This window comes from Hemiscyllium ocellatum, chromosome 12 (assembly GCF_020745735.1).
Source record: "Hemiscyllium ocellatum isolate sHemOce1 chromosome 12, sHemOce1.pat.X.cur, whole genome shotgun sequence".
Lineage (NCBI taxonomy): Eukaryota > Metazoa > Chordata > Chondrichthyes > Orectolobiformes > Hemiscylliidae > Hemiscyllium > Hemiscyllium ocellatum.
Window position 1 is genome coordinate 7,361,452 of NC_083412.1, and position 22,239 is coordinate 7,383,690.

At 45.1% G+C, this 22,239-nt stretch overlaps 1 protein-coding gene across 4 annotated transcripts in view; it reads right to left on the minus strand.

The window, feature by feature from the left end:
• Window positions 1-22,239, minus strand: part of dgkh (diacylglycerol kinase, eta) — a 570,460-nt gene that overhangs the window by 175,097 nt on the left and 373,124 nt on the right. For all 4 annotated transcript variants that reach the window (XM_060832853.1, XM_060832854.1, XM_060832851.1 and 1 more), the window contains 3 exons: window positions 14,213-14,319; window positions 9,961-10,086; window positions 2,490-2,592 (listed from right to left, as the gene is read on the minus strand). In XM_060832853.1, coding sequence (XP_060688836.1) covers window positions 2,490-2,592; window positions 9,961-10,086; window positions 14,213-14,319 — 336 coding nt within the window. The remainder of the gene's footprint in view (window positions 1-2,489; window positions 2,593-9,960; window positions 10,087-14,212; window positions 14,320-22,239) is intronic.

The following is a 22,239-nucleotide window of genomic DNA, read 5'->3' on the forward strand; positions in this document are numbered from 1 at the left end:
TGGGCTCTTCCATCATTAAGAACATATTTGTGGAGTCTCCCCCTCCAGTGAGTTGTTTAATTGTGGAACAGCAAAATTAATAATTCTATATATCATATAGAATTCTTAATTATATGCTTCAAAGGAGCATAAACACTCCTACTAAATTTTCTGAACCAGAAAAGGAGGTATTAGGGCAGATGAAAACAAAAGGTAACAAAGAGATTTTAATAACCACCTTAAAAAGGAGTGAAATACCAACCCTGCCCTCAGCTCCTTTCACCATCATTCTTACCAGAGTTATCTGAGACATGGCTATTCCATCAAACTCTGTGCAGTTTCCCATGTTCCACCCTCCATCAACTGGAAGTAAATGGGAACTCTGTTCCCATCTGATAACTCACACTCAGTCATATTCATATGTCACTCACGTTATTATTAATCTACAGCAGCTTGGAGTTGAAATCCCTCTATGGGACCTGCCCCTCCCTATCTCAGTAATCCGCTCAAACCCAACAATGTCCCAAGATATCTGCACTCCCCAACTCTGACCCCTGTCATATTCTGGACTTCCATTGGTGACAGTGTCTTCAACTGCTCTGGATTTCTGTTCCTTCTTTAAGACATTCCTTAGAATGCATTTCTTTTGAAAGGCTGTTGGTAAAGAGCAAAATCCTGAAGTAACTGGAAATCTGAAATGCTGCAAATACATAGCAGTTCAGGCATTGTCTGTGAAAAGAAACAATTAACACTTCGGAGAAATGACCTTTCATCAGAACACAGCTTTTGGTCTCTTTGGTTTCAAATGTTCTTTGATAAGGCTCCTGTCAAGAATGCTTTTATTATATTCAGGGCATTCTTGAGATACACATTTTTTCTGTTGAAAGGTCAAGGGAGGGAATTCTAGTGTCTAGTTGGCTGGTATAGACACAACTATTGATGCAGCAGTGAAGAACAGCAGTAGCATGAGGTTAATGGGTGGAATGCAGAGATCTCAGTGGGGTTATTGGACTGAAGAATGAGAGTATTAAAACTCAGGAGAAAGTGGAGGTCAAACAGTGTGGTCCTGGAAAAGCACAGCTGGTCAGGCAGCATCCGAGGAGCAGGAGAGTCGACATTTCGAGCATAAGCTCTTCATCAGGAATGTGGGGGAGGTCCAAGAGGGTTGAGAGATAAATGGGAGGGGGGTGGGGCTGGAGGGGGCGGGGAGAGTAGTAATAGGGTTTTTTTCAGTAGAATCACAGGAACAACCTGGTTATCATCTGGCATGTAAAAAGTGAGGTCTGCAGATGCTGGAGATAAGAGCTGAAAATGTGTTGCTGGTTAAAGCACAGCAGGTTAGGCAGCATCCAAGGAACAGGAAATTCGACGTTTCGGGCCAGAGCCCTTCATCAGGAAATGATGAAGCCCTTTCCTGATGAAGGACTCTGGCCCGAAACGTCGAATTTCCTGTTCCTTGGATGCTGCCTAACCTGCTGTGCTTTAACCAGCAACACATTTTCAGTTATCATCTGGCATGGTCTATCTTTAAAGGATAAGTTTACTTAGAAACACAGAAAATAGGAGTGGTTGGCCATTCAAGTGTGGGCGGCACGGTGGCACAGTGGTTAGCACTGCTGCCTCACAGCGCCAGAGACCCGGGTTCAATTCCCGACTCAGGCGACTGGCTGTGTGGAGTTTGCACGTTCTCCCCGTGTCTGCGTGGGTTTCCTCCGGGTGCTCCGGTTTCCTCCCACAGCCCAAAGATGTGCGGGTCAGGTGAATTGGCCATGCTAAATTGCCCGTAGTGTTAGGTAAGGGGTAAATGTAGAGGTATGGTGGGTTTCGCTTCGGCGGGTCGGTGTGGACTTGTTGGGCCGAAGGGCCTGTTTCCACACTGTAAGTCTAAGTCTAAGTTCCACCATTCAATATGATCATGAATGATCATCCAACACAGTCCCCTGTTCTTGCTTTCTCCTCATAGCCTTAGAACACATTTGCCCTAAGAGCTATTTATAAAATTCCTTGAAAACATTCAATGTTTTGGCCTCACTGACTTTCTGTAGCAGAGAATTCCACAAGCTCACCAGTCTCTGGCTGAAGATATTTCCCCTCATCTCAGATCCAAGATGCTTTCCTTAGACTGTGACTCCTGATCCTGACTCTCCAGTCACTGGGGACATCGTTATGATGTTTACCTGGTCCAGTACTGTAAGATTTCTATCAAACAGTGCTGCTTTGCCTTGATCCTCCCGACAAGAGAGCACAGGTTTGATTTAGATGTTTACATCAGTTTATCATCTTGAACTCAATTATTGCATTACCAAATTGAATGTTCAACATCTTTGGAGACAGATTTTACACATAAACTCTCAGTAAAATGCTACAAGGAATCCACACTTGTTGAAAATCAACATTAAGAAATAAGGACTAGACAGCATCTCCTATACAAGGCTCATCTCATATCACAATGCTGATTGGCAAGCAGATGTCCAGTAATGGTAATAGATTTTGTCAGAGCTGTTACTTACCATCAGAATCAATGCTGTTCAGTGCAGTGGGAGGAATAATGGACACTTTGCACTGGCCCAGAGGACATTTTCGGGGATACAGTTCCTTGCAAGCCGTGTGAACCTGGCAGAGCCCAACAGAATATCCATGAGAAACAAGAATTGACAAGGAAATAACAAGCACTAAATAATTGCTAAGTCTGACAGGAGAAACCCTGGAGAATATATCAGAACCAGATTCATTAAATGACATAGAAGGCTAGAATGGGAGGTTTAAAGGATTAAAGCTATCGTAATTTGTTACATTCCTACAATGGAATAAAAGCAGTACCACCAATGCTGCCTGCGCAAGATCCTGCAAAATCGCTGGGAAGAATGACACGCCAACATCAGCGTCCTCAACCAGGCTAGCATCGCAGCACTGATTACTGGGCACGTTGTCCGCATGATCGACATGAGACTCCGCAAGCAGCTTTGAAATGGTAGACAAGCCCCAGGTGGACAGAGGAAGCACTTCAGTCATTCCCTCAAGACCTCACTGGTGAAGTCCAGCACTCCAACCTACACCTGGGCACCACTGACCCAACACCATCCAAAGTGAAGGCATCGACTTCTGTCTTAAGACTTGCTGTCGGGAAGTGGAAGAAGGCAAAAACAGCAAAAGGAACACGTTGCCACATTAACCCTACTCCACCCACCTCTTCCCGCAACCACCTCTGCCCTAAGTGAGAGAGAGCCTGCGGTAGCACCATTGATCTGTACAGCTGCCTATGGACTCACCGAGAGTGGAACAGAGTCAACTTATCTGTGAGGGGCCACCAGTGATGATGACGACGATAATGGAATAAGTACAGAATTGTTACTTGGGCTGCTACCATATTATTGAGATGAGGTGATGGTGACTGATTTTGAAATCAAGGCAGCTTTTGACCACGTGTGACATTAGTGAGCCTTTGCAAAATTTAAGGCAATGGGAATCAGACAGAAACTACTTACACTAGGTGGAGTCATGCCAAGCATTTGGAAATATGTTGCCGTTTCTTCAGTGTTACGATATCAAAAGTCTGGAAATTGCTCCCTAACAGTGGGGCTCTATCTACCAAGTGAACTGTACAGGTTCAAGAAGGCAGCGTATTGCCACCTTCTCAAGGGCAACTCGGAATGGACAATAAATGCAGGCAAGATTGTGGCACCCATATCCTGTAAATTAATAAAAACAAAAGAAAAATTGTTGTGGCTTTTGGAAGTCAGTCATCTCAGCTCCATGACATGCCTACAGGAGTTCTTCAGGGTCATGTCCTTGGCCCAAACACCTTCAGCAGCTTCAGTGATAACATTCTCTCCCTCACAAGGCCGAAGTGGGGATGTTCAGATAGATTTAGGGTTCCGCAATGTTCACCACTAATCATGTCTCCTCACATACTGAAGCAATCCATGTTCATATACAGCAAAAGTCAGAGAGCCAGAGACAGCACAGAGAAATACCCTTCTTTGGCCCATTATGTCTGTACTAGTCAAGGTGTGGAGATGCTGGTATTGAATTGGGGTGGACAATGTAAAAAATCACACAACAGCAGGTTATAATCCAACAGGTTTATTTAAGTATTAGCTTTCAGAGCGTTGCTCCTTCATCAGGTACCTAATGAAGGAGCAGTGTTCTCAAGGATAGTACTTCCAAATAAACCTGTTGGATGATAACCTGGTATAGTGTGATTTTTAACTTCGTACTATCAAAACAGCCACCTAACTATTCAACTGCATTTTCCAGCACTTGACCCATAGCTTTGTATGCCTTGGCATTGAAAGAACACATCTAAATACTTATTAAGTGTTATGAGGGTTTCTGCCTGTGCTACTTTTTCAGGCTGTGACCTCCAGCTTCCCACCACCCTCTGGGTGGAAACCTCACATCTCCTCCAACCTTACCTTAAATCTATACTCCATTGTTCGAGATCCCTTCATCAATGGGAAAAGTTTCTTCCTGGCTACCTTATCTGTGCAGCTCATACATTTCAACATCTAAATTGTGTCCCCTGTTAATCCCCTTTGCTCTGAGCAAAACAACCTCAGTCTGTCCAATCTTTCTGCGTAACTGAAACTCTCCAGCCCATGCATAATCCTCATAAATCTATTCTGCACCCGCTCCAGTGCTATCATATCCCTCCATTAATGTGGATTCCACAACTGGTACAATACTCTAGCTGCGGCTGAACCAATATTTTATAAAGGACCAGCATGGCCTCTTTTTTCTTAAACTCTCTACCTTGACTAATAAAGGCAATATACCATATGCCTTCTTTGCCACTTTATCCAAATGCCTTGATACTTTAAATGACCAGTGTATACACAAAGGTCCCTCTGATCCTCGATGCTCCCCAGAGTCCTATAATTCATTATATGTACTTTGTCTGTATATCCTGCCCAATTGCTTTACTACACACATTTATCTGATCGAATTGCATTTGTCACTGACTAGCCAGTCTATATCCTCTTGCAAATAAGACCATCACCCTCACTATTTAGCACCCCAACAATTTTCTATCGTCTGCGAACTCATTAAATCAACATTCCCACATTTCAGTCAGAATAATTTACATAAACCACAAACAGTAAGGGCTCAACTCTGAGCCCAGTAGGATCTCACTGGATGCAGGTGTTCAGTCTGTAAAACATCCCAAAACTATCATTCTCTGCTTCCTGTCACTCAGCCAATTATGGATCCAATTTGCAAACTTGCCTTGGATCCCATGGGTTCTCACTTTGCTATCAGCCTGCCATGTGGAACCTTATCAAAAGCCTTGCTGAGCTCCAAGCACACTACATCAAAAGCATTACTCTCATCTACACACCTGGTCACCTCTTCAAAAAATTCAGTCAAGTTGGTCAGACATGACCTTCCCTTAACAAAACCAGGTTGACTGTTCTTGATTAAGCCCTACCTCGTCAAATGCTGATTAATTCTGTTTCTCAAAGTTGTGTCCAATAGTTTCCCCACCAGCAAGGTTAGACTGACTAACCTGTAGTTTCCTGGTTTATTCCTTGCTCCCTTCTTGAATACCAAATTGGTTGTCTTCCAGTTCTGCGGTACCTCTCCTGTGGCCAAAGAGGAATTGAAAGCTTTTGCAAATGCTCCTGCTATTTCCTCACTCAACAATCTGGGATATATTTCAACTGGGAGAAAGTGAGGACTGCAGATGCTGGAGATCAGAGCTGAAAATGTGTTGTTGCAAAAGCGCAGCAGGTCAGGCAGCATCCAAGGAGCAGGAGAATTGACGTTTCGGGCATGAGCCTTTCTGATGTCATTAAAATCAGCTTTCTCCCAGTTGAGAGATTTAATTTCAGATCCACCCTTGCCCTTTTCCATAACAATTGTGGATCTAATGGAGTTATATTGCTATAGGAATGATGTAGATTGATTTAATAGAGGTGTACAAGGTAATGAGAGGCATAGATAGAGTAGATGGCCAGAAACTTTTCTTGCGGGGAGAAATGACTATCACAAGGGGTCATAATTTTAAAATGATTGGAAGAAAGTACAGGGAAGACTTCAGAGGTAGGTCGTTCCACAGAGAGTGATGGGTGTGTGTAATGCACTGCCAGTGGTGGTAGTAGACTCAGATGTATTAGGGACATTTAAGCAACTGCTGGACAAGCACATGGTAAATTGAGGGATGTGTCGGTTACGTTGATCTTAGATTAAGATAAATGCTCGGCATAACATTGAGGGAAAAAGGGCCTAAACTGTGCTGTGCTGTTCCATGTTCTGTATAATTGCAGTTTGCAAAATGCTCCCTCATTGATATTTCTACCATTTGCCCAGTTTTGTTACTTAAAATTAGCACTCGGACCAGCTTCCTGTATAATTGCTTAAAAAGCTAACCTGAATGCATTTTAGGATGTCTGCTCCCTCTAAACCTTTCACACCAGAGCTACCCCAGTTAGTGCTAGGAAAGTTGAAATCCCCACCTATCACAACCCCGTTACTTTTACAGTTTCCTGAAATTTGCCGACATATCTGATCTTCTATTTCCCCCAAACTGTTAGCTGGCCCACTGTACCCTCCCAGCAATGTGATTGCTCCTTTTTGGATTTTATGTTCTACCCATATGGATTGTTCTGAGAAATCTTCTAAGATGCCAACTCTCCATACTACTGAAATAGACTCCCTGCTGAAAGCTGCAACACCTTCTCCTTCTCTACTTCCTAAGAGGCTGTGGGATCCAAGGCAAGTTGGCAAACTTCACTGTAAGGTGGCTTGCAAAGGGTGATAGTTGAGGGCTGTTTCCATGATTGGAAGCCTGTGACCAGCAGTGGACCACAGCGATCATTGCGGGTATTATTGCTACTTTACATACATATTAATGATGCATGGATATGAATGCAACAGGTATAATTAATAAGTCTACAGATAGCAAAAAAACTGGTGTTGTTGTTGATAGTGAGGAGAATGGTCTCAGGCTATGGCAGATAGAACTTCGTCCTGGTAAGCACATGGTGATGCATTCTGAGAAGTCTAAAGAGAGGGGATATAAACAATGAATGACAAGTCCCCAGGGAGCACTGAGAAACAATGAAACAAGTAGGTCCTGAAGGGGTCAGACATAGACAGGGTGGTGAAGAAGGCATACAGGATGGCATTCATAAGCCAAGGTATAGAATGTCGGAGCAAGGGACTCTTGGTACAACTTTATAAAACATTGGTTATACCACAGATGGAATATTGTGTGAAGTCCTGGTCACCACACTACTGGAATGATGTGATTGCATTAGAGAGGGTGCAGAGGAGATTCACCAGGATAGAAAAGTCTCAGCTATGAGGGGGGACTGCATAGGCTGGGTTTTGTTTTCATGGAGAAGAGGAAGCTTGGGGGGGGGGGGGGGAGAAGGAGGAGAGGATTTGATTGAGGCATGCAAACCTATGAGAGGCATACACACTAGATTATGAAAATCTTTTTCACCATGGCAAACACAGACCAGAGGGCATAAGTTTAAGGTGAGGAGTAAGTGGTTTACAGGGGAATCACAGAAAATGTTTTTCAACCCAGAGAATGGTGGAAATGTAGAAAGCACTGCCTGAGAGCATGTTATGAGGCAGGTATTCTCCCAACATTTAAAAAGGATCAGCACAATCAGGGCATAGTAGCCTATGGAACAATTGCAAGTAAAGAGGATTGATGTTGGTTAGTCAGGACAGATATGGTGGGCTGAAGGGCCTGTTTCTATGTTACATGATTCTATTACTCCTTCCATGTCTCGCTTGAAGATCATGGACATCATCCAGGTCTGGGATTATACGTGACAAGTAACATTCTCAAATGCTAGGTAATGATCATCTCAAATGAGAAAGCATCTAACCAGAGCTTCTTGATGTTCAATGGCATTACAATCACTGAAACCCTGTTATCAACATCTTAGGGGATTACCACTAACCAAAAACTGAACTAGACATGACGACAAGATCATGTCAGACATTGGGAATTCTGCACTGAGTAATGTACCTTGTGACTCACTAAAGTCTATCCACCATCTACAAGGCAAAAGGCAGGAATGTGATGGAATACTCCCCACTTCGGAAGAAGTTCTGAAGGGTCACTGGACATGAAATGCTTTCTTTCTACAGATGCTGCCAGACCTGCAGGTTTATTGTCATGTGTACTCAAGTGAAAAATACAGGAGTACAGTGAAATGTGCTCAACGTCGACACACAAGGCACCATCTGAGATACAAGCTACCTGGGGACAAACCTAATCGAATAAGCTTGGTATAAATATAAAGAGAAAAGTTAGAAGTTCTATATTACAGCTCTTCAGAGTATAAGTTAGGAAGATAAAGAAATAAAGTTAACAGATAAATGTTACAAATCTTCTGTAGACTGAAATCTCTCCACACGTGATCTTGCTCTGTCCGTAGTGCTGGGCTCGAGATCTGTGACAGGCTGATCACACCGAGCCACACTCCACTGGCCAACCCTTTTGAGTCCCCAACCCAACAGCCACTTCAGTCCACCAACCACTAGCAGTCCCATTCCTCACCGGCCCATTGACCACTGGCTGTTTAGCTACACACCAACCCACTGGCCACTGGCTGTCCCCCACCACATCAGCCCACTGACCTCTGGCTGTCCCACTCCACACCAGCCCACTGACCACTGGCTGTCCCCCACCACACCAGCCCACTGGCCACTGGCTGTCCCCCACCACACCAGCCCACTGGCCACAGGCTGTCCCGCTCCACACCTGCCCATTGACCACTGGCTGTCCCGCACCACACCAGCCCACTGACCATCCCACTCTGCACCAGCCCACTGACCACTGGCTGTCCCACTCCGCACCAGCCCACTGACTGTCCCACTCCACACCAGCACTGATCACTGGCTGTCCCCCACCACACCAGCCCACTGACCACTGGCTGTCCCCCACCACACCAGCCCACTGACCACTGGCTGTCCCACTCCGCACCAGCCCACTGACCACTGGCTATCCTGTTCTGCACTAGCCCACAAACCACTGGCTGTCCCACTCCACACCAGCACTGATCACTGGCTGTCTCCCACTACACCAGCCCACTGACCACTGGCTGTCCCCCACCACACCAGTCCACTGACCATTGGCTGCCCCACTCCACACCAACCCACTGACCACTAGCTATCCTCTTCCACACCAGCCCACTGACCACTGGCTGTCCTGCTCCGGGCTCTCAGTGGCCCCAGCGCCGCCAGTCTCATTACAAACCAAGTGAAATAAATGCATAGAGACAAATATCCTATCACCAAGTCCCCCAATATTTACGAGTGCGCAGTACACTGGCTGTAGCAGCCAGCCTCGAGTCAGTCCCCCAAACTGAGGGGATATTGGTCGGGCAGGACTTTCCTGATTGGCCCAGGTTAACAACCCCAAACAAGGATCTCACAGTCAACAAGATTCAGCTGGTTCCAAGCACTACACCAATATAGGTTACAAAAAAAACCCACTAAATTATTAAAGAAAAGCAAAATAGGAAAATAAAGAGGATTGGATGGTAAAGACAAACTCCGGACTCAGCCTGGATACCTGCCTATTCCGCTGCCGCCACCTTGGATTCTCTCCAGCAATTTCTGTTTTTGTTTCAGATTTCTGCATCTGCAGTTTTATATTTTATTTTCTTACTTCCCAGTTGCCTGGTTGAGTGCAGCTCCCATAAACATCTTACCCCAAAAAGTGCTGAAAATAAGGAACTCATTGCAACAGGGAGTGGTTGAGGCAAACAGCCAAATTACTTTGAAAGAAAAACTAGATACATGGCTAGGAGCTGAGGAGAAACACTTTCTGATCGAGTGAGATAAAGACATTAGGGCAGAGGTCATGACAAGCATAAGCATTAAGTACCAACCTGCTGGTCTGTTTCTGTATACTAATTTCATGTATTTCACAGAACAAGTGAAGGGTGCACTTTTGAATGGTTTCCTTTCACTTTGAACCATTTGTAGAAAGCAGAAGGAAGTAAAACTGCTTACCATGGCTTTGCACCAGAGACATCTCCAGTCTTGTAGTCGGAGAACACTCCCACATGTCTTGTCACACACGGCACATTTGGCACTAACAGGTAGGTTACCTTCCAGCCACTGATGAGGCATGGCAATCTAAACAAATAAAATACAACATCAACTTAGTGTTGGACACATTGCTTTGAAACATAGATAAACAACAGTTTCAACATAGGTAAGAAGCCTGATGACGATGCTACCCCTTTAACAAGATTATTTTGTCCTTGGGTTTTTTTTATTAAGAGAGATTGTAAAGGCAGAGGTGCTGAAATGTCTGGGTTAGAGTCTAGTCTAACAATGGCAAGGGATTGGCCAGTTCTCCCAGTTCAGGTTTTGACTAGTTTCTTTTAGTGGCAACAGCGAGAAGCTGCTGCAGTCCAAAGAAAGGTTCTAAGCTTCAGCAGATGATTCTTGACTGGCTTCTCTCTCTGTGACATCTCTCTTGCCTTTAAGAACCTGTGTTTTAATTTACCTTCACTTTGGTGAGGGGTGTGTTTACGGGATGTTACAGGAATTGGCTGAAAATGTGTTGCTGATTAAAGCACAGCAGGTCAGGCAGCATCCAAGGAACAGGAAATTCGACGTTTCGGGCCAGAGCCCTTCATCAGGAATGACACTCCTGTTCTTATCTATCAGCCAGGGCTCACTCATTGGATCAGATTAACAACACCAATCAGGGAACTCATATTCCATGAGGTCCACATGGCTGAACCCATCACAATCACAACATCTTGTATCAGTGTGGTGGGAAACATAAAAGATGTCATTGTTTAGGACAAAACAAACTCGCATTTGGAGTAATGCAAGAGAGCAGGATCGGCAATGGATGACCAGCAAGGATTTGTTAAGGGCGAATTGTATCTGCCTAACCAAGTCACGTTCTTTGAAAAAAGCAATGGAGAGTGCTGATAGAGGTAGTTCAGAACATATAAGGCCTTTCAAAAGGCATTTGATAAAGTAACTGGTCGCCTTGATTTGGTTACAGAATAGGTTGTTGAATGGAACAGGCAGTGATTAGAGTCATAGAGGCATATGCATGGAGACAGGCCTTCTGTTCAAACTGGTCCATGCTGATCAAAATGTCCTAACCTCATTTCCCTGCACTTGGCCCATGTCCTTCTAAACCATTCCTATCCATGTATTTGGTGAAATGCCTTTTAAATTTTTGTTAATGTATTTGCGTATTGGCATCTCATTCCATATACATATGCTCTGCATAAAAACGTCGCCCCTTATGTTCCCTTTTATTCTTTCCCCTCTGAAAAAACAAAGAATATTACAGCACAGGAACAGGCCCTTCAGCCCTCCAAGCCTGCGCAGATCCAGATCCACTATCTAAACCTGCCACCTATTTTCCAAGAATCTGTATCCCTCTGCTCCCTGCTTATTCACATATCTGTCTAGATACATCTTAGATGACGTTATTGTGCCTGCCTCTACCACCTCAACTGGCAATGTGTTCCAGGTACCTGTAATTCTCTGCATACAGGACTTTCCACGCATACCTCCTTTTAACTTTTACCCTCTCATCGTGACCCCTAGTAATTGAGTTACCCACTTTGGGATAAAAGCTACTTGCTATCCACCCTGTCTATGCCTGTCATGATTTTGTAGACTTCAATCAGGTCCCCCTTCAACCTCTGTCTTTCTAATGAAAATAATCCTAATCTTCTCAACCTCTCTTCATAGCTAGCACCTTCCACACCAGGCAACATCCTGGTGAACCTCCTCTGCACTCTCTCCAAAGCATCCATATACTGTACACAGTATTCCAAATGTGGCCAAACCAAAGTCCTATACAACTGTAATATGACCTGCGAACTCTTGTATTCAATGCCCCGTCCAATGAAGGAAAACATGCCGTATGCCTTCTTGACAACTCTATTGACCTGTGTTGCCACCTTCAGGATACATGGACCTGAACACCCAGATTTCTCTGTACATCAATTTTCTGTAGTGCTCTTCCACTCAATGTATAGTTGCTCTTGAATTGGATCTTCCAAAATGCATCATCTCGCATCTGCCCAGATTGAAATCCATCTGCCATTTCTCCGCCCAACTCTCCAATATATCTCCGTTCTGCTGTATTCTCTGACAGTCCCCTTTACTATCTGCTACTCCACCAATCTTAGTGACATCTGTAAATTAATCAGACCACCTACACCTTCCTCCACTTCACTTCTGTATATCTCAAACAACAGTGGTCCCAGCACGGATCCCTGTGGAACACCACTGGTTACAGGTCTCCATTTTGAGAAACTCCCTTCCACTACTACCATTGTCTCCTGTTGCCCAGCCAGTTCTCTATCCGTCTAGCCAGTACACCTTCTCCATCAGCCTACCATGTGGAACCTTATCAAATGCCTGACTGAAGTCCATGCATCTACAGGCGTTATCTCATCAATCAACTTTGTCATTTCCTCAAAATATTCCAATAGGTTGGTAAGACGTGACCTTCCCTGCACAAAACCATGCGGCCTATCACTGATAAGCTAATTTTCTCACCTTAAACTGATGCCCTCTAGTCCTCAATTTCTCAACTCAGGGAAAAAGACTGAGTACATTCACCCAATCCATGCCTCTCATGACAGACAGATAGGTTCTTGCTTGTCAAGGGGGCCAAGAGTTAAGGGGAGAAAGGGTGACAATGGGTTTGAAAAACTTATCAGCCATGATTGAATGGCAGAGCAGACTAGGCGGGCCAAATGGCCTAATTTCTGCTGCTATGATTTCTGGTCTCATGGTCTTAAATTACTGAAGTCTATTATTCAGAAAGTCCCAACATTGTACTTGGAAAACCACAAGAGGCTTAAAGTCAAATCGATTCTTTTGAAGATAAAACAAGTCAGATAGATAAGGGCTATTAGGGAATGCAGCATATTTGAATATCCAAAAGATCATTGATATGTTGCCAAACAAAACATTAATACAAAAGATTAAGTACACAGAAAAGGACACGTGAACTGAGGTACATATTAGCATGGCAAGGGATTGATTAGCAGGCAAAGAGATAAGGAGGATATTTTCAATTTGTCAGGTTGTGACTCATTTAGGGGAAGCAACAGACTAATGGTATTATCACTGGACTGTTAATTCAGAGACCTAGGTAATGTCCTGGGGATCCGGGATCATAGCCCACTCAGGCACATGGTGGGACTTGAATTCAATAAAAGTCTGGAATTGAGAGTCTAATGATGACCATAAACTCACTGTCAACTGTCAGAAAAATCTATCTGACGCACTAATGACCATCAGGGAAGGAACCTGCCAATCTCACCTGGTCTGGCCTACAAATGAATCCAAACCCACGGCAATGTGACTCTTAAGGGCCCTCTGGGCAACTAGGGATGGGAAATAAATGCTAGCTTAGCCAGTGAAGCCCTCAGCCCGTGAATAAATTTTAAAAGGATTAAGTGCTAGGGCAACAAAGGAGATTAAATCCTCCGAACAACAAGATAAGCTGTTTTAAATTATGTTGACTGATGGATACATTTGGTCAGAACACGTGGAGGAATAAGAATCACTGAGGGCCGGTGAAGCCCACATCACCTTAATGAATAGAAGATTGAACTTCCCTACTCTTCTTTCAATCCCAATTTCTCAGGATTATTTGTTTTGACTGGTCAATTCATTCCTTTTTTTCCCATTTTGTGACTACTCCTTGAGTTACTCCACATTTCTTTTGTTGAGCTTCTCGTGGTAACATTGGCATACATAGAATGCAAGATTTTCTTCAGGCAGAGAATCATCTGTTACATCTTTGAAAATGAAGGAGTTTCCTCACTTGCAAATTGACTGCTGCAGTTAGAATGATCAACCTTTCATTTGGAAATTTTGGGCCAGTGGGTGAGGAGACCTACAGCAAATGGGCTGGAGACTTGCTGCTATAGTATTGTACCTTTCATGATCTCACAATGTCCCCAACAACATTCCAGCAAACTAATTACTTTTAAAGCATACTCACAATTATAACACAGAAAATGCAGCAGCCAATTTATGCATAGTAAGCTCCCATGAACAGCAATATAATGATAGCCAGATCTTTTGTTACAGATGTTGCTTGGGGTATAGATACTCAACAGTTTCTCTAGTTTTTCAGAACACTTCCACAGGGAACACTGCATTCAACAGCTGAGTTTTAACTTCTTGTAAGCTCCACACAAGACAGTGAAAACAAAAGGCTTACTTTTGGGGATGGTTATTTTAAAGCTCTCATACCTACCCCATCCTCATCCTCGATGATGTCTTTACCGATTGATGCCAGGGTTGTCCATTTGCAGTTATTGATTGCCCTCACAGCACACCTCTTATGGGCTTTGAACTTACAAACTGCAAGAAGAATCAAAGACAAACACCTCAGCGAGTGTGTAACAATGCACTTCATCAACTCCATTTAGGCCAAATATAAATAATGACAGGGCTAATATGAAGCAAGTACAGCAAGGTGGTGACTGTGATTAGTCAGTGAGAAGGGTGGAGCAGACATGTGGGAAGGAAGCCGGACAGGTTTGGTAAGGTCAAGGTGGAGGGGTGGAGAGGGAGGGCTAGACCTGGGCTGATGTGGAGGTGTTGGTGTTGGACTGGGGTGGACAAAGTTAAAAATCACTCAACATCAGGTAGCTAGTGGGGCAGGATAATAGGATACAGAATTTACTATCTGAAGAAGGAGCAGCGCTCCAAAAGCTTAAACTTCAAATAAACCTCTTGGACTATAACCTGGTGTTGTGAGATTTTTAACTTGGACCTTGGATGACCAATCACGATCACCTTCTACATCCTCCTATCGCCATCCTACCTACCTTGCCCCCAGCCCCACCTCCTTCCTCTATTTATTTCTCAGCCCCTTTCCACTTTCCCTCCTTCAGTCCCGATGAAGGGTCCTGCCCGAAATGTCGACTTCTCCTTCTCCTCTGATGCTGCTTGACTTGCTGTACTTTTAATAGCTCCACATTTTATCAATTCTGACTTTCTAGCACCTGACATCCCCACCCTCTCCAAGCCATATAAATTAAACAAAGAACTGAAGATGCTGGAGATGTGAAACAAACAAAAAGCAGAAATTAATGAAGAAACTCAGCAGGTCTGACAGCATTTGTGGAATGAAAAAGAGTTAATGTTTCGAGTCCTGTCACCCTTCTTCAGTTCTGAATGCAGATTCACGGAGTTATATAGACATATAGCACGGAAACAGACCCCTTGGTTCAACTCATCCATGCTGACCAGATATCCTATATAAAATCTAGTCCCATTTGCCAGCACTTGGCCCATATCTCTCTAAACGCTTCTTATTCATATACCTATCCAAATGCCTTTTAAATGTTGTAATTGTATCAACCTCCATCCACTTCTTCTGGCAGCTCATTCCATATACGCAGCACCCTCTACGTGTAAAAGATGCCCCTTAAGTCCCTTTTATATCTTTCCCCTCTCACCTTAAACCCCCACCTCAGGGAAAGGATCTTGCCTACTTACCCTATCCATGCCCTTCATGATTTCATAAACTTCCATAAGGTCACCCCTCAGCTGGGAAAACAGCCCCAGCCTGTTCAGCCTCTCCCTATAGCTCAAACCCTCCAACCCTGGCAATATCCTTGTAAATCTTTTTTGAACCCTTTCAAGTTTCACAACATCCTTTCTTTAGGAGGGAGACCAGAATTGCACACAATATTTAAAAAGTGGCCAAACCAATGGCCTGTACAGTTGTGACATGATCTCCCAACTCTTCTACTCAATACTCTGATCAATAAAGGGAAGTATACCAAATCCCTTCTTCACTATCCTATCTACATGCGACTCTACTTTCAAAGAGCTATGAACCTGCACTCCAAGGTCTCTTTATTAAGCAACACTCCCCAGTATATATGTCCTGCCCTGACTTGCCTTTCCAAAATGCAGCACCTCACATTTATCTAAACTAAATTAAATTAAATTCAATTCAATCTGCCACTCCTCAGTCCACCAAGATCCAATTATACTCTGAGGCAACCTTCTTCGTTGTCCACTACACCTCCAACTTTAGTGACATATGCAAACTTACTAACCATACCACCTATAGTACGCCCATGACATTTATATAATGATAAGACACAGTGGACCCAGCACCGATCCCTGTAGCACAGCACTGATCACAGGCCTCCAGTCTGAAAAGCAACTGTCCACCACGAACCTGTCTTCTACTTTCGAGCCAAGTATCTAAACAGTTGGTTCTTTATTCCGTGTGATATAACCTTGCTAACTAGACTATCATGAGGAACCTTGTCAAATGTCTTACTGAAGTCTATATAAATCACATCCACCACTTTACATATATAAATCCTCTTTGTTACTTCTTCAAAATCTCAATTAAGTTAGCGAGACACTAGATCCCACACACAAAGCAATGTTGACTATCCCTAATCAGTCCTTGCCTTTCCAAACATATGTAAATCCTGCCCCTCAGGATTGTCTCCAACAACGGCACGGTGGCTCCGTGTTAGCACTGCTGCCTCACAGTACCAGGGACCCGGGTTTGATTCCCACCTCGGGTGACTGTCTGTGTGCAGTTTGCACACTCTCCCCGTGTCTGCGTGGGTTTTCTCCTGGTGCACTGGTTTCCTCCCACAATCTAAAGATATGCAGGTCAGGTGAATTGGCCATGCTAAATTGCCCATATTGTTAGGTGCATTAGTCAAGGATAAATATTGGGTAGGGAAATGGGTCTGGGGGAGTTACTCTTCGGAGGATTGGTGTGAACTTGTCGGGCCGAAGGACTTGTTTCCATAAAAAAAACTTGCCCTGTGATGTCAGGCTCACCAGTCTATGTTTCCCTGGCTTTTTCTTACCACCTTTCTTAAATAATGGCACAATGTTAGCCAATCTTCAGTCTTCTGGCACCAACCTGTGACTATCCATGGTAAATATATCTCAGCAAGGAGTCCAGCAATCTCTTCACTTGCTTCCCACAGAGTTCTAGGGTACACTTGCTCAGGTCCTGGGGATGGATCCTTCTGTATGTTTTTTTAAGACATCCAGTATTCTCTCCTCTGTGATATGGACATTTTTCAAGAGGTCGCTATTTATTTCCTGACACTCTGTATCTTCCATATCCTTCTCTACAGTAAACACTGATGAAAAATACTCATTTAGTATCTAGCCAATCGCCTGTGGTTCCACAGGTAGGCTGCCTTGCTGATCTTTAAGGGGCTCTATTCTCTCCCTGGTTACCCTTTTTGTCCTTCATGTATTTAGAGTCATAGAGATGTACAGCATGGAAACAGACCCTTCGGTCCAACCCATTCACGCCAACCAGATATCTCAACCCAATCTAGTCCCACCTGCCAGCATCTGGCCCATATCCCTCCAAACCCTTCCTATTCATATACCCATCAAAATGCCTCTTAAATGTTGCAATTGAACCAGACTCCACCACTTCCTCTGGCAGCTCATTCCATATACGTACTACCCTCTGTGTGAAAAGTTGCCCCTTAGTTGCCTCTTTTATATCTTTCCCCTCTCACCCTAAACCTATGCCCTCTAGTTCTGGACTCCCCGACCCCATGGAAAAGACTTTGCCTATTTACCTTATCTATGCCCCTCATAATTTTGTAAACCTCTATAAGGTCACCCCTCAGCCTCTGACGGTCCAAGGAAAACAGCCCCACCCTGTTCAGCCTCTCTCTATAGCTCAAATCCTCCAAACCTGGCAACATCCTTGTAAGTCTTTTCTGAGCCCTTTCAAGTTTCACAACATCTTTCTGATAGGAAGGAGACCAGAATTGCATACAATATTTCAACAGTGGCCTAACCAATGTCCTGTACAGCCACAACATGACCTCCCAACTCCTGTACTCAGTACTCTGACCAATAATTTGTATTCCTAGAAGCCCTTTGGATTCTCCTTAACCCTATTTGCTAAAGCTATTAGATGTCCCCTTTTTGCCCTCCTGATTTCCCTCTGAAGTATACACTACTGCCTTTATACTCTTTGAGGTATTCACTCGATCCCTGCCGTCTATATCTTCCTTTCCTTGAGCAAAATCTCTACTTGTCTAGTCATCTCGCATTCCTTACACCTAGCAGGCTTGCCCTTCATTCTAACAGGAAAATACTGGACTTTCATGATCTCATTTTGAATCCTGCCTATTTTCCAGCCTCCCCTTTATCTGCGAACATCTGCCTCAATCAAGTTTTTAAAGTTCTTGCCTCATACTGTCAAAATTGGTCTTCCTTCAATTTCAAACTTTAATTTTTAAATCCAGTCTATCCTTTTCCATCATGACTTTAAAACTGATGAGGAGGTGCCAGTGTTGGACTGTGGTGGACCAAGTTAAAAGTAGAATTATGGTCATTTGTTCCAAAGTGCTCCCCTATTGACACCTCAGTCATCTGCCCTGTCTTATTTTCGAAGAATAGGTCACGTTTTGCACCTTCTCTACATCCATATACTGAATAAGAAAATTTTCCTGTGCACACTTAAATTCCTCTCCATCCAAGCCTTTAACACTATGGCAGTTTCAGCCTATTTTTGGAAAATTAAAATCTCCTACCATAACCACCCTCTTATTCTCACAGATAACGGAGATCTCCTTACAAATTTGTCTTTCAATTTCCTGCTGACGTTTGGGGGGTTTATAGCACTATTCCAATAAAATGATCATCCCTTTATTATTTCTCAGTTCCACCAAAATAACTTCCCTGGATATATTCCCAGGAATATCCTCCCTAAGTATAGCAGTAATGTTATCCCGAATCAAAAATGCTACTCCCTTTCCTGACTTGCCCCTCTTGCTATCTTGCCTGTAGCATGTATAGCCTTGAACATTAAGCTGCCAGTTCTCTCTACCCCTGAGCCAAGTCACTGTAATTGCTACGAAATCCCAGTCCCATGTCCCCAACCGTGCCCTCAGTTCATCTGCCTTCCGTGTTAGACCTCTTTCATTGAAATAAATGCAGTTTAACTTATCAGTCCTACCTCATTCTCTGCTTTGTTCCTGCCTGCCCCGACAATTTGATATACTCCTTTTCCCAACTGTATCAGTCTCAGAGTGTCCTCTTTCCTCACTATCTCCCTGGGTCTCCTCACTCTCTCGGCGGAGCAGGTAAGGGCTGTTTGGCAGTGGCTGCTTGTTGGCTCAATTACGTTTGTTTAACGGTTTAAATTTGAAAGTTTTGTTTTAAAAAAAAGCGCAGAGCGGACCCGGAAGCTGGTGTAGCGCAAGCTTACCTGGGTAGTTTTTTTCCCTATAAAGGGGGGCAGGAGAGGAACCCAAGGCACTACGGAGATAGTGCCTCCCATCTGCCCTCCTCCTCTAATCTAATAATAAGACCCGTTGTGGTAAGCAGGTAAGTGCTGCCTTTTACTTATCCTATTCTTTAGACCTAGTTTTTTTTTAAAGGTTACTTGTAGAGGGCAGTGAAGGCAGTGCAATGTTCCTCTTGCAACATGTTTGAGGTGAGGGATGCCATGGTCGTCCCTGCTGATTACACTTGCAGGAAGTGCACCCATCTCCAGCTCCTCCAAGACCGCGTTAGGGAACTGGAGCTGGAGTTGGATGAACTTAGGATCATTCGGGAGGCAAAGGGGGTCATAGATCGGAGCTTTAGGGAAGTAGTAACTCCAAAGATTGCAGACAGATGGATGACAGTGAGGGGGACTGGGAGGAAGCAGCCAGTGCAGGGACCCCCCTTGCGGCTGTTCCCCTCAAGAACAAGTATACCGTTTTGGATAGTTGTGGGGGGATGACTTACCAGGGGTAAGCAATGGGGTTCAGGCCTCTGGCACGGAGCCTGTCCCCACTGCTCAGAAGGGAAGGGTGGAGAAGAGTAGAGCAATAGTTATTGGGGACTCGATAGCTCGAGGCACAGATAGGCAGTTTTGCGGGGGCGACAGAGACTCACGATTGGTATGTTGCCTCCCAAATGCAAGGGTAGGTGATGTCTCTGATCGTGTTTTCCGGGTCCTTAAGGGGGAGGGGGAGCAGCCCGAAGTCGTGATCCACATTGGCACCAACGACATAGGTAGGAAGAGGGATGAGGATGTTAGACAGGCTTTCAGGGAGCTAGGTTGGAAGCTCAAAGTTAGAGTAAAAAGTGAGGTCTGCAGATGCTGGAGATCAGAGCTGAAAATGTGTTGCTGGTTAAAGCACAGCAGGTTAGGCAGCATCCAAGGGACAGGAAATTCGACGTTTCGGGCCAGAGCCCTTCATCAGGAATGAGGAGAGGGTGCCAGGCAGGCTAAGATAAAAGGTAGGGAGGAGGGACTTGGGGGAGGGGCGATGGAGATGTGATAGGTGGAAGGAGGTCAAGGTGAGGGTGATAGGCCGGAGTGGGGTGGGGGCGGAGAGGTCAGGAAGAAGATTGCAGGTTAGGAGGGCAGTGCTGGGTTCAAGGGAATCGACTGAGACAAGGTGGGGGGAGGGGAAATGAGGAAACTGGAGAAATCCAAGTTCATCCCTTGTGGCTGGAGGGTTCCCAGGCGGAAGATGAGGCGCTCTTCCTCCAACCATCGTGTTGTTATGTTCTGGCGATGGAGGAGTCCAAGGACCTGCATGTCCTCGGTGGAGTGGGAGGGAGAGTTGAAGTGTTGAGCCACGGGGTGGTTGGTCCGGGTGTCCCAGAGGTATTCCCTGAAGCGTTCTGCAAGTAGGCGGCCTGTCTCCCCAATATAGAGGAGGCCACATCGGGTGCAGCGGATGCAATAGATGATGTGAGTGGAGGTGCAGGTGAATTTGTGGCGGATATGGAAGGATCCCTTGGGGCCTTGGAGAGAAGTAAGGGAGGAGGCGTGGCCGCAAGTTTTGCATTTCCTGCGGTTGCACGGGAAGGTGCCGGTAGTGGAGGTTGGGTTGGTGGGGCGAGTGGACCTGACGAGGGAGTCACGAAGGGAGTGGTCTTTGCGGAACGCTGATAAGGGAGGGGAGGGAAATATATCCCTGGTGGTGGGGTCCGTTTGGAGTTGGCAGAAATGACGACGGATGATACGTTGTATACGGAGGTTGGTGGGGTGGTAGGTGAGAACCAGTGGGGTTCTGTCCCGGTGGCGGTTGGAGGGGCGGGGCTCAAGGACGGAGGAGCGGGAAGTGGAGGAGATGCGGTGTAGGGCATCGTCGATCACGTCTGGGGGGAAACTGCGGTCCTTGAAGAAGGAGGCCATCTGGGCTGTGTGGTGTTGGAACTGGTCCTCCTGGGAGCAGATGCGGCGGAGGCGAAGGAATTGGAAATATGGGATGGAGTTTTTACAGGGGTAGGGTGGGAGGAGGTGTAGTACAGGTAGCTGTGGGAGTCAGTCGGTTTATAGTAGATGTCTGTGTTGAGTCGGTCGCCCGAGATAGAAATGGAAAGGTCTAGGAAGGGGAGGGAGGAGTCTGAGACAGTCCAGGTGAATTTGAGGTTGGGATGGAAGGTGTTGGTAAAGTTGATGAACTGTTCAACCTCCTCGTGGGAGCACGAGGCAGCGCCGATACAGTCATCGATGTAGCGGAGGAAAAGGTGGGGAGTGGTGCCAGCTCAAAGTTAGAACAAACAGAGCTGTTGTCTCTGGTTTGTTACCCGTGCCACGTGATAGAGAGTCGAGGAATAGGGAGAGAGAACAGTTAAATGCGTGGCTACATGGATGGTCAGGAGGGAGAGATTCCAGTATCTGGATAACTGGGGTTCTTTTTTGGGAAGGTGGGACCTCTATAAACAGGATGGTCTACACCTGAACCTGAGGGGTACCAGTATCCTTGGGGGGAGGTTTAAACTAACTCTGCAGGGGCATGGGAACCTAGACTGTAGCTTTAGTGTGCAGGACCTGGAGTGTAGGGAGGTTAGGAACATGGCATCAATCTCGAAGGAGGGTGCCTGTAAACACGAAAGTGGCTTGAAGTGTGTATACGAAATAAGGTCGGTGAACTTGCAGCGTGGGTTGGTACCTGGGATTTCGATGTTGTGGCTATTACGGAGACATGGGTAGAACAGGGACAGGATTGGATGTTGCAGGTTCCAGGGTTTAAATGTTTTAGTAGGGTCAGAGGTGGGGGTAAAAGAGGTGTGGCATTGCTTGTCAAGGATAGTATTACAGCGGTGGAAAGGACGATGGATGAAGACTCACCATCTGAGGTAGTTTGGGCTGAGCTTAGAAATAGGAAAGGTGAGGTCACCCTGTTAGGAGCTTTCTACAGGCCTCTTCATAGTTCTAGAGACATAGAAGAAAGGATTGCGAGGATGATTCAGGAGAAGAGTGAAAGTAATAGGATGGTTGTTATGGGGGACTTTAACTTTCCAGACATT